Source organism: Argentina anserina, chromosome 6, assembly GCF_933775445.1.
Source record: "Argentina anserina chromosome 6, drPotAnse1.1, whole genome shotgun sequence".
NCBI classification, from domain to species: Eukaryota; Viridiplantae; Streptophyta; class Magnoliopsida; order Rosales; family Rosaceae; genus Argentina; species Argentina anserina.
The window spans coordinates 12,525,489-12,541,430 of NC_065877.1; the positions used below are offsets into that span (position 1 = coordinate 12,525,489).

General features: G+C 38.1%; 2 protein-coding genes across 4 annotated transcripts; one reads left to right on the plus strand and one right to left on the minus strand.

Annotated features, from left to right (window-relative positions):
- The first annotated feature begins 378 nt into the window (after positions 1 to 378).
- Positions 379 to 4,512, plus strand: LOC126797951 (BEL1-like homeodomain protein 1). 3 transcript variants are annotated; one of them, XM_050524727.1, is made up of 6 exons: positions 379 to 535; positions 731 to 789; positions 1,444 to 2,346; positions 2,599 to 2,972; positions 3,078 to 3,138; positions 3,320 to 4,512. In XM_050524727.1, exons 3-6 carry the CDS (start codon positions 1,513 to 1,515, stop codon positions 4,166 to 4,168), a joined length of 2,118 nt encoding a protein of 705 aa, XP_050380684.1. In that variant the 5' UTR covers positions 379 to 535; positions 731 to 789; positions 1,444 to 1,512; the 3' UTR covers positions 4,169 to 4,512. The 3 variants fall into 3 exon arrangements, with proteins under 3 accessions (XP_050380684.1, XP_050380685.1, XP_050380686.1); XM_050524728.1 differs by lacking the exons at positions 379 to 535; positions 731 to 789 and adding an exon at positions 942 to 1,341; XM_050524729.1 differs by lacking the exons at positions 379 to 535; positions 731 to 789 and adding an exon at positions 942 to 1,105.
- A 3,964-nt stretch (positions 4,513 to 8,476) lies between these two features.
- On the minus strand, positions 8,477 to 11,564 carry LOC126799044 (BTB/POZ domain-containing protein At3g05675). The gene is made up of 3 exons (XM_050526155.1): positions 11,418 to 11,564; positions 10,446 to 10,520; positions 8,477 to 10,110 (listed from the first exon to the last, which is right to left on the minus strand). The coding sequence occupies exons 2-3, from the start codon at positions 10,473 to 10,475 to the stop codon at positions 8,800 to 8,802; spliced, it is 1,341 nt and encodes a 446-aa protein (XP_050382112.1). The 5' UTR covers positions 10,476 to 10,520; positions 11,418 to 11,564; the 3' UTR covers positions 8,477 to 8,799.
- Between the last annotated feature and the right edge of the window lie 4,378 nt (positions 11,565 to 15,942).

Genomic DNA, 15,942 nt, shown 5'->3' on the forward strand with positions numbered 1-15,942 from the left:
ATTTTTATACATAATTTTGTCTAAAACAGCACACCCATCTCTCTCTCTCTCTCTGAAAAAAGTTCTCTGTTTCTCATCAAAGAGTGCCTGGCTGCATCAGATGATCTGAAAAGGGAGGGTCAAATCACAAGCTCTCTTTAGTTTTGATCAATTCGCAGGTACTTCACCCAACAAAGTGATAAATTAAAAGCTAATTATACTAAATGTAATTGTCACAAAATTAAACCAAATGTTTATCATTTTTAACCTTTGGTTCCAAGGAGAAATAAAAATGGCAGTCATGATCATAAGTGTGTGGATAATGTAGTGATAAATAAAGATGGGTCTCTTTTTCTCAATCACCTGCCTTTTTAACCCCATCTCTCTCTTTACTTCCTTTTTAGTGGGGGAAGTTGCAGAGATTTTGAGTCTGACAGAGTTTGCTCTCTCTCTCTCTCTCTCTCTCTATTATGTTTATGAATTGAAGGGACTGATATAAATCATAAACCCCAATATTCCATAGATAGATACACAGATCACACATGGTTATAGACAGGTAGGTTTGTTTGGTGCTTGAATTCTCTTTTCATGTACATGTCAATCTTCCATATCTACTTACCTCTCATGTGTTGTAGCCATAACTGCTCATACTCACCAGTCTCTAGCTCCCTCCCTCTCTGATCCTCTTTCTCTCTCCAAACCTTTCATGGATTTTGTGTCATTGTTATTGAAATTCTTCTTTCCTTTGCAGTGCAGAGATTGTGATCATGAAGCACGTGTATACTCATCAGATTTCATTCACACCAGCAGGTACTAATATTTTTATTCAACAAATACTATAATCGTTCAATTCCCTTTCACTCACTCTCTCTCTTTCTCAATCACCCGACCTCTCTCCCTCTCTCTTTCCACATCTCTTTATCTCCATATAAAGCCAACACAGCTCCATATCCTACTCTCCCTTTCTCTTACTTCTTCGAGCAGTAACTCTCATGCTGCTTGATGATCAAGAAACAACACCCAGAAGCCGATGTCATCTGTACTGTTTTCTTCCGATCTGATTTGGTTTAGGGCCAAGTTTACAAGGGAAGAGGAGATTCGTACTCTGAGCTTGAGTATCCGATCAGTACGTGTATGACCTGATCAGATATTTGCACGCTCTTATTTGATTTATCTTCATTTTCCCACCAATTCCCTCACTTCCCAAATCCATGGACATAATTGACTTCCTCCGATTCACAAGTTACAAATCGTTTCACTCCAACTACATGTACATAGAGAAATACCTATATTTATATGCATGGTAGAGACAGAAGAGAGGGGGAGAGAGAAAGAGCGAGTGGCGTGTTCATTTGGTTTTGTGTACGTTGTTGTTTGTTAATTTCCTCCATGGGGTTAGTTGGTTGTGTGTGTATGATGATGATGTGATCAAGCCCTTATTATACTAACGTAGTCTCTTTTCAGTGTAGTAAACCTCAACAATAACAACAACAAAAGAAATACATCAATCTCCACTGATCAGATCAACTTTCGATGGCGACGTACTTTCATGGTAACTCGGAAATCCAATCCCCCGACGGCGGCTTGCAGACTTTAGTCCTCATGAACCACGGCGGTTACGTCCAGTACTCAGATACTAATCAACATCAACAGTCACCGTCGGCAGCAGCCACTAACCAACAGCTTGTCTTCCTCAACTCCTCAGCCGGGGCCAATCAGCTCGCTCAGGGCTCTACTCACCCCCACGCGCCGCCCTCCCACACCCAGCAATTTGTCGGCATACCGCTCCCTACGGTGTCGTCTCAAGACCCTAGTAACTCGCAGGCCATGCATCCTCACCACGACATGGCAGCTCTCCACGCCTTCATGCCGCGCATTCAGACTCAGTACGCGCTCTGGAACTCAATCGACCCTTCCGCGCGTGACACCCCACGCGCTCAGCAGGGTTTGTCACTGAGCCTGTCGTCGTCCCAGCAGCCAGGGTTTGGGTCCTTCCGTGGGGCGCCTGACCGGGATGTCCCGACTGGTGAGGATATTCGGGTTTCAAGCGGCTCCAACTCTTCGGCTTCGGGTGTGACTAATGGGGTTTCGGGTATGCAGAGCGTGTTGCTGAGCTCCAAGTACTTGAAGGCTGCACAGGAGCTTCTTGATGAGGTTGTCAACGTTGGAAGTGGGATGAGGACTGAGTTGCCTAAGAAGGGTAATGGGAGCCAGAGTAAGTCCATGGCTGAGTCTTCTATGGCGGCCGCCGGAGAGAGTTCGGTCGGTGGAGATCAAGATAGTGGGAAGCGTGCTGTTGAGCTAAGCACTGCCGAGAGGCAGGAAATTCAGATGAAGAAGGGAAAGCTCATCAACATGCTTGATGAGGTATGCTAATTCATAGTTAATTTGCATATTAGTTTAGTACTAATTCTTGATGATGAATTGATGATTGAGAGGTTTTCTTATACTTGGGGTTTTTCGTATCACTTTGAGATATTTGACATGTTATGTTAGATGGATGCTTAATTTTGCATTAGAGAAGTGTGAATCTATGTTCTTCTAAAGGAACTTCCAAATTTTTACGTGCTATCTAGGAACAGAGAGGTAATTAACATTTTTGTTTGTTGATTTAATTAGGTGGATCAAAGGTACCGACAATACCATCGCCAGATGCAAATGGTGATTTCCTCGTTTGAGCAAGCAGCCGGGATTGGTTCAGCCAGAACATACACAGCTCTTGCACTTCAAACAATCTCAAAGCAATTCAGGTGCTTGAAAGATGCAATCACAAACCAAATTCGAGCCGCGAACAAGAGCTTAGGTGAAGAGGATTGCAGTGGGGGGAAGATTGAAGGTTCAAGGCTAAAATATGTCGACCATCAGCTGAGACAGCAAAGAGCTCTCCAACAGTTGGGAATGATCCAGCACAATGCTTGGAGACCCCAGAGGGGATTGCCTGAAAGATCTGTTTCTGTTCTTCGTGCTTGGCTTTTCGAACACTTCCTGCACCCGTAAGCACTCTCATAATTTCTCTCCTCCGAGTTAATTAGTCTCAATTGTCTATCACATTCATGCATGTTCCGGTACTAACAGCGATTGATTTTTATTTGTTACAGCTACCCAAAGGACTCAGACAAGCACTTGCTTGCAAAGCAAACAGGGCTTACTAGGAGCCAGGTAAAACCTTTGCAGATTTTATATGTTTACTCAGTTCCGTCAGTATTATTTCCTTCAACACTCTATAGTCATTCTTTAACAATGTGATCGTCTGAGAGATTGCATACAATAGTTTGTGAATGGAAGAACTTTATTTGCCGGGATATTGTATTAATAAGTTTTAGTACTGATCATTATGCAGGTTTCAAATTGGTTTATAAATGCTCGAGTTCGTCTGTGGAAGCCAATGGTGGAGGAAATGTACTTGGAGGAAATCAAGGAGAATGAGCTTAATGGATCATCTGAGAAAATGACCAAGAGCAATGAGGATTCTGCATCAAAGTCCACACCTCCACAAGAGAGAAGTCCTGCAACTGATCACAACCAAACCAATGGTACTTTCAATTCCAAAGAGTCTTCCACAAATCATATTGCTGCTCCTCCATCCGTATCAATGTCAATGTCCTCAGCTTCAACATCTCCCACAAACATTGTTCGGAACCAGTCCGGATTCAGCCTCATCGGATCATCAGAATTGGATGGCATCACACAAGGCAGTCCAAAGAAGCCAAGGAGCATTGAAATAATGCATTCCCCAAATAGTATGATGAACCATATGGATATCAAGCCTCAAGAGGTGAGCAATGACCAAGTTTCTATGAAATTTGGGGATGAGAGGCAGAGCAGAGATGAATACTCATTCATGGGAGGACAGACCAATTTTATTGGGAATTTTGGACAATACCCAATTGGTGAAATTGGGAGGTTCGATGCAGACCAATTCACGCCACGGTTCTCAGGCAATGGTGTGTCTCTCACTCTTGGTCTTCCTCATTGTGAAAACCTCTCCTTGTCAGGTGCCCATCACCAAACTTTTCTACCAAACCAAAACATGCAATTGGGAAGAAGAGTTGATCACATTGGAGAAGCAAATGATCAGTTTGGAACCATGAATACTTCAGCTCCTCACTCTTCTGCTGGATACGAAAGCATCGACATCCAGAATCGAAAGAGGTTTGTAGCACAATTGTTGCCAGACTTTGTGGCGTGATATCTCAAATAAGAAGACCACCTAGAAGAAGCATGGCAGGCTATATATATATATATATATATATATATATATATATATATATATATATATATATTCATGCCACAGCGTTTGGTCTTCCCAATATTAATTTCTTTCTATGATGCCCTCTAAATACATTGGGGACAAGGGACTATGCATGTGGTAGTGTATAGAAAGAAGAATTACTTAGTATAGGTATATACTCTTGCATATAACCATTTCAGATCTTAGACAGCTTAGGATTTGAGAACATATGGTTCAGGATTGTATATTATTTTGTAAGTTTTGGTGATGGATAGTTTGATTGGTGTAAAACCTTAGTTAAGTGGTGATATGGGTATACCAATATATATATAGATAATTTGATGTTAAGTAATCAGGCATGTATGCTAATGCTAATGTATTCTTCTCTTTTCTTTTCTTATTTGGATCAGTGGTAGTATCAGCTAAACTAAAACAGTGCAGACATTTCCTATATGGCAAAATTTCAAGAATGGTAAATGTACCATCATGACATATTTGCAAAGATCATTTCATCTAGCTATTCCAATTTCCCATCATTTTGTTATACTAAACCCTTATTCTTTACTGATATTGCTTCCAACTTGTATAGTTAGCCACTCAGCCCTGAGGCATAACTTCTTCCCCACATACTGCATACTCATAAGAATCTTTCCTCCATGTTAAATCCTAATTGTGGTATTTATCTATTAAGTCTTCAACACCATTCACCTCCCACCCAAACCATAAATTCTAAATATAATAAATTTGACTACTGAATCTCTTTCTCCATTGTGGAATATGGTGAGTCCAGAATCAACTGCCATAGATCTAGAGATAACTGACTTTTTTTGCCTATCAGTGCATCAAATAAGGTTAAGATTAAGATTAGGTAAATACCACCCTTTCATATTTTTAGTAATGACATGGTTGTAATGGTGAGTTAACGGAGATGTACGAAAAGTTGTTTGAATTCGATAGTTCACGTACTAATGTTGTTGATATGAAAGTTGAGTACCCTTAATTATTAGTAGATGATAGTTTATGTACCATTCTTGTAATTTTGACTTCCTATATACTATTTCCCAATCACTGTTCATCAGCTAAAGAACAGTGTCGGCTATAGCTGAGCCGTTACGTGCATTCCCAATTTCTCCTTCTCTTCAACAGTTAATTTTGGCTTAACCTTGCGATGTGCCTCTCATAGAACTTGTGCGTCCTGGCTCGGCGCAGCTCGAGCAATTCAAAAAATACCCCACATATGTTTAGGCCCAGACCTGAGATGAGGCCGTAGCAGCGGCCATCTCAAACACCAAATCATTGCCCAATTTTTTTTATAAACTCTATATTAGTAAACCATGGTGTAGGTGATTAAGCTCCTTTATAGCTTAATAAAATCACATACTCAAAAGAAGACTCCACACATGCTTATCACTTCAATAGTTTTAACAAAATTAGAGCTCATTATTACATGTACGATTGTACTCATTCAGTCATTTGTACGTTAACACATGTACTGAGTTAATTAAAAGACATGTAATTAGTTATATATGGAATATATACTTCAAAACTTCTAGAATCATAACTTTTTTTTAATGATTTGAACTCTCTTCGGCCTCCACTGTAATTGATTATTGATATACAAAAATAATTATCAAGGCTTTTGAATTTAGGTGAATGAATGAGTAGTTTAGTACTAAATTATTTATACGTTTTTTTGTACTAAATTACTAGAAGGCACCGTTTTCGGATCTCGCCTGAGGTCTTGAAGTCTCAGGTCCGGCCATGCATATGTTACCTGGCTTCGTATTTGGTGTTCATGTTCGGCCCCACCTCTTCTTTCTTTCTCTCCCGCCAGTGTGATATCAGTTATGCTAAGGAAGAAGCCTACGAATCTAAGGAAAAAAACTAATAGTGTGGGTAAGAGTCCTGAAATTTCCCAATATTTTTGATTGTGTGGCTTTTCCAAATGATTTGATTTCATATTAAACAAACTTTCTGATGCAGCCCAAGGTGTTCCGATGTACTCTTTTTCAATATAATATCCAATTATGGTTCATTTTGTAACCAATGTCAATTCAAGTGAGTGAATTTCATATGAGCATGATTTAAATTCTCCCGTAGATTGAATTTACTCCAATTGAGTTTTGATTTGAGAATTCTTTACTTCTGTTTTACGTTTGTTTTATATTGGAAAAAGGAGTCTGGCTGGGTTCCGTTGTGGTTTGCAGTCTTTGCACAACAGAGAGGGAGAGACGATCTCTAAGTTCCGTATTCATCGGGACAAGGCGCAAAGAGATGTTATCGGCTGTGCATCCCCGTCGATTATGCCGGATTCTTAAAAAAGAGTCTGGCAATGGATTGCCATTGATATCACGAAGTAGCAAAGAATTGAAATTTAAAAACTTTAAATCCTAATAATCTTAGCTTGAATGTGTCTAACCGGTACCCAACTAAAAGATGAGAATAACACCTTTGCAACTAGAAAATCGAATAAATTTCCATAGTAATAACATCCATAGTCACCAATTAATTGCCACCCTAGAGTAACAATTTCCTAATGCAGTCTTTTTATACATTAAGTAAGCCTTACTTTGAAATGATAGAGAGATTTTGATTAACTCCTATCTGTGTTTGCTGCTTCGGTTTTCGCTAATTTGTTTTTGGGTTGTGTAATTTTTTTAATGATGCAGGTGGGTTCTGGAACGGGACCTCTAGTTTGGTTGTTTCATTTGGTCGTTAAGGGGTAAGAGCTATGTATTTTTTTCATTGGATCATCACTGGTTAATTATTGATTTTCTTTGTAGAGCTTGCATCAATACTGTTATATTGTGGGAGTGAAAGTTGGTAGATTGGGGTTTCATTTGTTTTCATTATTAGTAATTAAGTAGACTTATAATTTGTCCATCATTGTTTGTTTGTTGCTTTTTGATTAACTATACAAGCACAAAGACAAAGAAGAGGTTCTGTTGATGAACTGGGAAATTCATTCGATGGTCTGGACTGCCTCATTTCAGGGTTCCCCCTCTTGCACATTCGCTGTACTTCGAAGCAACAATTTGCTCTGACTCTACAAATTTTCTGATTTTTTTAGATGGAAGTAATATATAGTTGTTGGAGGATGATAAATTATACAACGTTGATATGAGTTTATGTATGTTGTACTGATATGTTACACAACCATTTATCTGCAAAAGACACTATTTTCTGATGTTTACATGATGGATATTCCACTCCTGTGCTAATGCCATAACTACCCGCGACTAAGACATGAATTCACTTGGCTCTACACATTTTCAGAGCTAACCCCTGTCCCTTCTTCCACTCCCTTCAGAAGAGTAACAAAAGCGGTGATTCACTTGTCCCCTTGTCCATTATCGAGTCAAGTCGATGGGGAAGGTGAGAATCCCCGCAATTTATGTGTGTGTGTGTGTGTGGGGGGGGGGGGGGGGGGCATATGATAAGCCTGCTTCTTCTACAGATGCTTCACTGCAGTATATATACAATTATACATATGTTCCCCCATCAATCCTCTTTACTTCTAAGATGAGGCTCTAATTAACCTTCTTTAAACTGCTCACAAGCAATTTTAAATAAGAGTTCAACTCTCAAATTTTAGGCCGGTCTTCCCCAATATGTTTATTTTAGAGTTCAACTCTAAAATATCAGAGTAGTCTAAGAAGTACAGTTTCAACAAAATAATTTTGGAAGTGTAGTTTCTAGAACCTGTAAATATAGTTTATTGGGGAAACCTTATACTTGGAAAGTAAGCCTATTAAAAAAGTATAACAGAGCTGTCAGTGCATATCCCTCAAACTGAAAAATATAAAGATATTGGTAGCAATATTTAAGTGTTAGATTTGATAATGCATTAACGAGGATCGACGTGTATCTTCTGCTTGTGGAAAATAGAAAGAAGAGTCTTAAGACGCAGAGAGAGACCACTATGGGAAGAAAGGGTGTACATGGAGAATCTGTAGTGCAAGCTCTATACAAAAAGCAAGAACGACAAATCTCTATCATCCAAGTATTTGGAAGCAACATTTGTTTGTTAAGATACTTGCTTTTCTTTAAGCTGTTTTAAGATTGCTTCTCTATGCCAAGGGTTCCCTATTTTATAATGGTGAATGAAGACAAGTAGAACTCAAAAGAGATATTTCTAGTTGTTTAAAAAAGCAAACTGGAGCCTTACCGATCAAGTCTTATATTAATTTTCTACAGAAGAATGAACAAAAGTACACAACAGAGCATAACTAAAAGTTCTAACTTGTCTCTGCTAAAACAAGGTATCCATACTCGATCAAATTTAAAAAGGGGTACATAAATAAAACCTTAAATTTTCATTGCCTACTAACTTACAGAATCCATCAATTACAATTTTTACAATTAATCAGGAGTTACAGGACCCAAAATCACATGACATGACACCCTAAACCAGAATATAGATGGTACTGGTAAAAAAAAAGGCTTCTTAGCTAAAGAAGGTGCTATGTATTCTGATTTTCATGTATACCCTCTCCGCTTTAGATATTGCGAATATATTGGTTTAGGAAAGGATGTTCAAGAGTTAGGAAATGAACAGGTTGCAAAAGCCAATAGAAGAGATTACTTACTTAATGTGTATCGATCTTGTCATGGTTCACAGCTATCACTGATAGTCTCCTTTTCGCAACTTTGGACCTGTAACACCACACCTCAAATGCTTCAGTAAGGTCAGGATATTCAATATGCTCATTCCCTAGCCATTCCGTCAATATCCCTGCCTGCTCAGTGGATGGCAGTGCAAGAATTAGAGAAACAAATGTGGATTCTAAGGATTGCCATAGTTCACCATCCATTTTAAATGCTGGAGCTTCATCACCAGTGGCTGCCACCACAGAATCAATAAGAGGTTTTGTAACCCTCACAAAAGGAAGCCATACATTGACCATATGAAGCCGTTTTGCTGTTGGCAAAATCACAGTGCCATAACCTATGGCCTCTAGAACCTTTGCTGCAACCTCAATAACCTTCAGCTTAGACTCAATTAGCTCAGTTGTGGGACTTGCTTGCTTGACAACCATAACTATTTTATCTGATGCATCTGTCCAGTTGCAGACGAATTCTCTCATAATTTCCAACTTGGTTAAAATCTGACATGCCCATGATAAATCTGATAAAAGCGATTGAAATGATAGTATCTTTCCCCTATCAGAAAATAATTCCATTTCACATAACAAAGCTTCCAATTGATTATTAAATCTATCAAATAGTCTCTTTACACATTCTTTTACCTCAGATTTTATTTCATCATCAGCTGCCAAGAGAGGGGAATCATCATCTTCTGTTAGCATGTACTCAAGCTGCTCCTGTGCTGAAGTCTTGAGATCATTCATGATTGGAGGAGGGGAAGACGTGGCAAACTGGATGGTTGAGAAAAAGATTCCCATGATTGCAGATTGAGTGACTGGTTGGAGGCGGGCAAGAATAGGTTCAGCTTGTGGACCCATGCGTGGTATGATTTTTAAAATCTCCTCCTCCTCAGACTCTTCCCAAGAGACTGCTTCCACATACTTCACACACGCACTGATTATTTGGGGACATTCAAGCTTGACAGCTACTTGGAGAATTCCAAGGGCATTTTTAACACCATGCCACATGTCATCAACTGAGCCATCTATCAACACATAGAGAAGACGGAGGACACTAACATGATAGTCAAAATCTGAATCCTGGCAGTAAACCTCAACACAGTTGCGTGAGTCAAGAATTTGACAGGTTGGCCAACTATCAGATAGGCGATCAGCAAAATACTTGCTCTTTTCTATGAGGATGTGGGAGTGACAATATAACCATTCATCCCAGGTATCCTGTGTTCTTATTCTCACCACGACATCACTATTTGATCGGTCCCCAATCCTGGTAGGAGCCCTTGTTTCACAACCCTGAATCAAATACAATTTGTTAAAACTGATGCTACGAATAACAGAGTAGAATATATAAACAGGAAAACAAAGTGATGAAACATTGTTGTGAGGCCAAAACATGGAATTTCTAGGTTGTTTGATTCTATCATTTCTATGTACGAAGTCATCAGTTAGTAAAATGTTAATTTTCACAGAAATCAAACCTCTTACTGTGTCAGTGTGATATACCAATCTCAGAAAGACAAACAATGAATAAAGCAGTTTCATCTACCCTTTGTCCCAAGTATGACTGAATGCATAAATTCAACAAGGAAAACAGCTATAAAGAAAACAAAACTATAAGCAAAGCTTACTGGAGACTCCGTCGAAGTATTAGACTCCATTGAAGCATTAAACACTATAAACGCATTATGAACACATCATGTTATCTGCATATGAACATGATAAACCAAATTGTTAGCACCAAGAAATTGTATTAGATACCAGATTCTATACGAATTGGATGATACCAGTATAAAATGAGCTCACTAGTAAAACCGACCTCATGAATACCAAATTAGTATCAGCGTTCTTGTATTGTACTAACTTCTACTACAACCATCAAATGTACAGCCGATAATTTCAGAGTTCTTGTTACGTTTTAAATTTCAACTATGCCATCGTTTGATTCACTTCACCAATAGCAAATGACTAACTACCAGCTTAAATATAAATGTGGGGCACTTGAACTATTAGCTATGCAAAATACAAGTATAAACATCCAATTTATTCAAACATCAAGTGACAGAAAGAACAGAAAATAGAATTGTTTCTTTACCAGGAATAGTTCTTGAATTACAGTTTTTCTATGTTCATTGTGCAGCTAAACATACACCAAGTAATGGGATCCATAGGTGACAAACAAACATGCAAAAAAAAAAAGTGCAGAAACTCAGCAAATGAGATTCTGACAAAAACTGGGCACTCATGCCAACTATCACTCATAAAAACCCAAGATATTAAAAGCTAGCCTGAATCTTCTGAAGGCATCTTTCACCCAGTAGTATCCCAAATTCACCAAAAAGAGAAACCTCTTTAGGAAAGGAATTGAAAATGAATATACAATTTCCAACTAGAGAGAAACCCAGACACAGTACTTTCTAGTGGACAAGAAGACGTCAAAGCATGAGGAACTAAAAGCAAGAAAAAAAATCCAAGTTCAGAGAATAGCGAAAGGAAAATAGAGAGTACGTATTGCCCACAAAAATAACTAGTGAGACGACAAAGTAAAAACAAATGCAAAGCAAAATCAAACTGAAGAGATTAACGAAGTTGGGGATTGATACCCTTTATTCCCGTAAAAAGAATTGGATTCTGGGGTGATTTGATTTCGCAGCAGCAAGCAACCCGGTAATTCACAGTCTCGCCTCCTCTCTGAGTCTGTGTCTAGGCCTCTCGGTTCTCTCTCTCTCTCTCTCAGTGATGGAGTGCGGGTGTTTGATAGCATTTGGGGCCCAAAACTGGGGTCTTACCTTGGTTGTATTCACTCAACTGACTCAAGCCCAAGCCACTAATTTAGTGTATATACAAAAAGAATCCCTTAAATAACACTCCGGCAATTCGTCCAAAGCTTCTAAAAGCTTCGACTGTTGATTGATTGCTGCTCTATTAAACCTAACTCCGATTCCATCTCCTCCCAAAAACCGTCACTCCCAAATCCCAATCCCATGTGGCACCTCAGCCTTCCAAAAGCTTCAAACTTAAAAAATTAAAATTAAGAGACAATCGTCACAAAAAACTTTAATTTCATTAAAATTATAAAAATTACATAAAACCATGATACATTTGATTCTCATTCCCTAAACTACGGTCCTCCTACTTTCTTCTTCTTTAGCCGCCAATTTCATCTCCTTCACTAGCTCATTTAGTCACTGCCCGGTGGCTTCGTTCTTCAAATTGCATGTTGAATTCAACGGTTCGTTTGTTGTAACATTCGATAACTTTGAAGATGGTGCTGGGCCTGCTGGCAATAGTAATCGCCTACCCCCATCATACAAAATATTGCAAAAGCCCAAAATCCAAACCTCCCGGCCTTTTAGTGAGATTGAAAATTTCTCATTAGGAGCCCCGGACTCAACGGTTGGAGTCATCTGAGGTGGCCCTGCCGGAAAGGAGGCCAAACCCGAGAGAATGGAATTTGTTTGGTGTCTCGGAGTTGTAATCTGTTTGATGAGTCTTAAGAAACTTTATGGTTCGGGTAGTTCTAGTTATTGAGAATCGCTCACCCTTGCATTAGAACAAAACTTCCTAACAATTCTCAGCTTGTAAAATCATTGAAAATGATTTCATTTCTAGGGAAAGCAACGCTAGTTTTTTTTATAAAGGATTTGGCATATTGGGGTCGCACCCCTTTACAAGCGTCATCCTTTTCGAGTGTTTGACTGCATCCGTAGATGGATTGACTCTCCCAACTAGGTTTTAATTATAGGGATTTGACTATGAACGACGGAACTATTAGAGTAAATGGTAAAGATGTAATTATATGCGAAAATTCTAGTGAATGTTCAGTTGTCTAAGTGGTGTAATTATAACCACAACTTTCAGTCAGTTTCTGACCTTGAGGTCATTCCTCCTCTCTTGGTGAAGAATTTCAATGCGTTACGAGTGCAAGCCATCTGCAATACAACAACATTTAATCTCATCAGGCCACATATGGAATAACACAAGACAAAAAAAGGTGTATATATAGAAAAAATACATATGATATTCCAAACGAGGGGCGCATAAGGATTCAAGGGCTTAGGTTTGGATCTATAAACTTTGAGGGTAACATCTTGTATTTTTTTGGATACAGAACATTATTCCTATAGTAAAGTGGTTGATACACTCAAAGTTTAGCAAAATTCATATACCACTAAGCAAAACCCTCCACTACGAACTAATGGATCTAGATTAGCTACTTTGTCCTAACATGCATATGTGGTACAGATACGTCTACACCTTCTGACCTCTACATAGAAGATTCATAGAATTAACTGCTCACATAAGAGCTGCACTATGATGAAATTAGGGGCCGACTCCCCTCGAGCCCAAGACCAACCCAAACCCAAGCTTAAACCTATACCCTAAGGCCCAAGTTCATACCACGGCTTCAATAGTCTCCCTCCAAGCCCATAATGTGTTGTCCAGAGTAATGACTAAAATTTATGCGAGAATGGAAATATCGAGGATCCGAAAATTAGAAATTTCCATAATTTCAAGGAAATTTTGATTTTAAAAAATAATTAGGTAATTGATCGAAATTTATATAAAAACATTGAAATTTTGAATGAAACTTTGAGAAATGTTTATTTGATCAATTATCTACTATATGTCATAAAAAATTATTATATAACTATTAGTTTATAGTGAGTTATAGTAATTTGAGTTGAAATAATCGTCGAACATTATTAAAAATTTACTTAAAAAAAATATATATATATATATATACCCAATAGGAGGCTAAATCATCACGCCTTATTTACATATGATACATTAAACACAAAATTACATGAGTGATTTAGAACCACATAAATGATCTATGAGGTACAAAATTTTCACTATCTTCATTATGGTCCTTGAGTAAAACCCTGAGTATATTGTGAAGAATAGTTATTAAATGATACATTATCTTTATAGACTGTGGGTTGTGGTACTGGTAGTTCTCATTCGGATCGAATAATTTTCGACATTGACCATAACCATAGCTTTATGAAGATTGTGCATCAGATTGTTTCTATATGTTTTCACTTAATTGCATCTCATTAAAGAATAAATATAGTGGATAAGGCATGTTGAATTTTCCCATAAGGGTAAGAGTCATGATTGCTTTCTCCTAGATCAAAGAGGTTTGATTCCCCTCAACAACTAGTTCGGTTTTATTTCAATTTTAGGTGAATGTTGAGACATAGAATGTAAAATATAATAAAAAGAACTATATATAACAATAAGTTAGTGTAGTACAGTTGACTAACTTTGTACTTGCAAAAAGATGGATCGGAAGTTCGATTCTCCTAAACAATGATATTATGAAAATATAGGGAAATTTCGAAGCATCCGGATATATCATGAAATATCGAGAAATTTCAAAAATTTCATTCAAAAAATGCTTGGTATGCAACATATATATCTATATGCTAAAAAATGGAAACTTTCACAGAAATATCGAGAAAATTATGGATATTTCAGTCATTAGTCTAGAGGATGACCTCCGTAGGTACTCATCTTGATCACGAAGTTGCTGATCAAGGTCGCCGCCTAGATTCTTTGCCACCTTTTGTAGACGAGCCCGACTTCACACCTATGAGGGGCTGGGCTATCCACCAATTGCAAGATGATCATCAATCCCCGATCTCATATCAAAACTCATAAGCCAAGTATTCCTGCAAGATTGATCTGAGTCTCTCGCTGAGCTCAACCACATCCTACTACCATCTCCACACAAAGTCTTTTAACCCACACACCGTCAACAAAGAAATCTACACCGGATTCGACGCATATCTTTATGCTCACTCGCTCAAAACCCTAGAGAGGAGTGAGAGTGACATTCCTTTGTGTTATGATCAACCTACCTCAAATTCTTTTTTTTTTGTTACAATGGGGCACATAGGCCCAAAAAGAAAAGAAACTAAACAAAGAAGAAATAGTTCTTCTAGGTCTAGCAACACTGTCAAGATCTTCCATGAAAGCTCAAATGGCATGAGCAGGAGGTTCCTCAAAGGTCACCAAGAGCATGATCAATGCTTCTCTTAGCAAGAGAATAGGCAATCATATTGCATTCTCTGAAAATGTGGCTAATCTTTGTGTTATCCATGAAGGAGGGAAGATGTTGGCAACCAGTGATCAAAGATCCAAGAGGGTGAAGAGAAAGCTAGTGGAATTAGATTAATTAAGATAGCAGAAGATTTTTAAGATTTTTGAGGAGATTAATTAAGATAGCAGAATCAGATTCAACCTCCAAATTTAAGATATTAAGATTTTTAGCTAGTGGAAGACCATAGTACAATCCCCAAGCTTCTGCATCAATAATAGCTCCAATACCAAGATTAATATGAAAACCTTAAGTCCAACTACCATCATGATCCCTAATGACTCCCCTGCACCAATTTTGCCAGAGGAACCAACCCTGGTACCATCAACATTAAGCTTTAAGAAGTATTCAGGGGGCTACCCAAGAGAACATATTAAAATCACAAGATGCAGTAATTTTAGACCTTAGAACAACATTCTTCCATTACACAGTAGCATCAATAATAACTTTCCCATGATTAATGGGATAAGTAAAACTTGGCTCAAAAATCTCCTTGTTACTCTATTTCCATAGAAACCAGCAAGCTCCAATAAAAAGATTTACACCATTTAATACCCTTGTGAGTAAGAGAATTGCAGCTGAGTTGAGCATTAAGTCAACTATTCCAATCCAAGCTAAAAGTATTGACAATTGAAGATGGTTTAGGAATGTCATTCCAAACCTGTTTGGCAAAATTGCAGTCCCTAAAAAGGTGAGGGAGAGACTCATCTGCAGAATTGCAGATACCTACCTCAAAATCGCAGATAGATAATTCATTTTTATATAATTACTAGTCAATTTTTGAATAATATGTTATTATGTTTATATATATATATACACACTATTCGAGAATAGCTTGACCATGATTGGTGTATGATCCGACAATGAGTTGGAAGCTGGCCCATAATGTTTGCAGTTAAACTGGGCTACTGACCTATTTTAAACTAAATCTAGTTCTTCAGTTTATAGCTCCTTTCCAACCCTGACATTTCCCTTCACTTATACATCGATCTACATCAAGGATGAATTGATTCCCGTATTTA

Coding starts and splice junctions, on each gene's coding strand:
- LOC126797951 (XM_050524727.1), top strand. CDS start 1,513: ATGGCGACGTACTTTCATGGTAACTCGGAAATCCAATCCCCCGACGGC. Junction 2,973..3,077: donor TTCGAACACTTCCTGCACCC/GTAAGCACTCTC, acceptor TATTTGTTACAG/CTACCCAAAGGACTCAGACA. Junction 3,139..3,319: donor CAGGGCTTACTAGGAGCCAG/GTAAAACCTTTG, acceptor ATCATTATGCAG/GTTTCAAATTGGTTTATAAA.
- LOC126799044 (XM_050526155.1), bottom strand. CDS start 10,475: ATGGAGTCTAATACTTCGACGGAGTCTCCA. Junction 10,111..10,445: donor ATACTTCGACGGAGTCTCCA/GTAAGCTTTGCT, acceptor TATTTGATTCAG/GGTTGTGAAACAAGGGCTCC.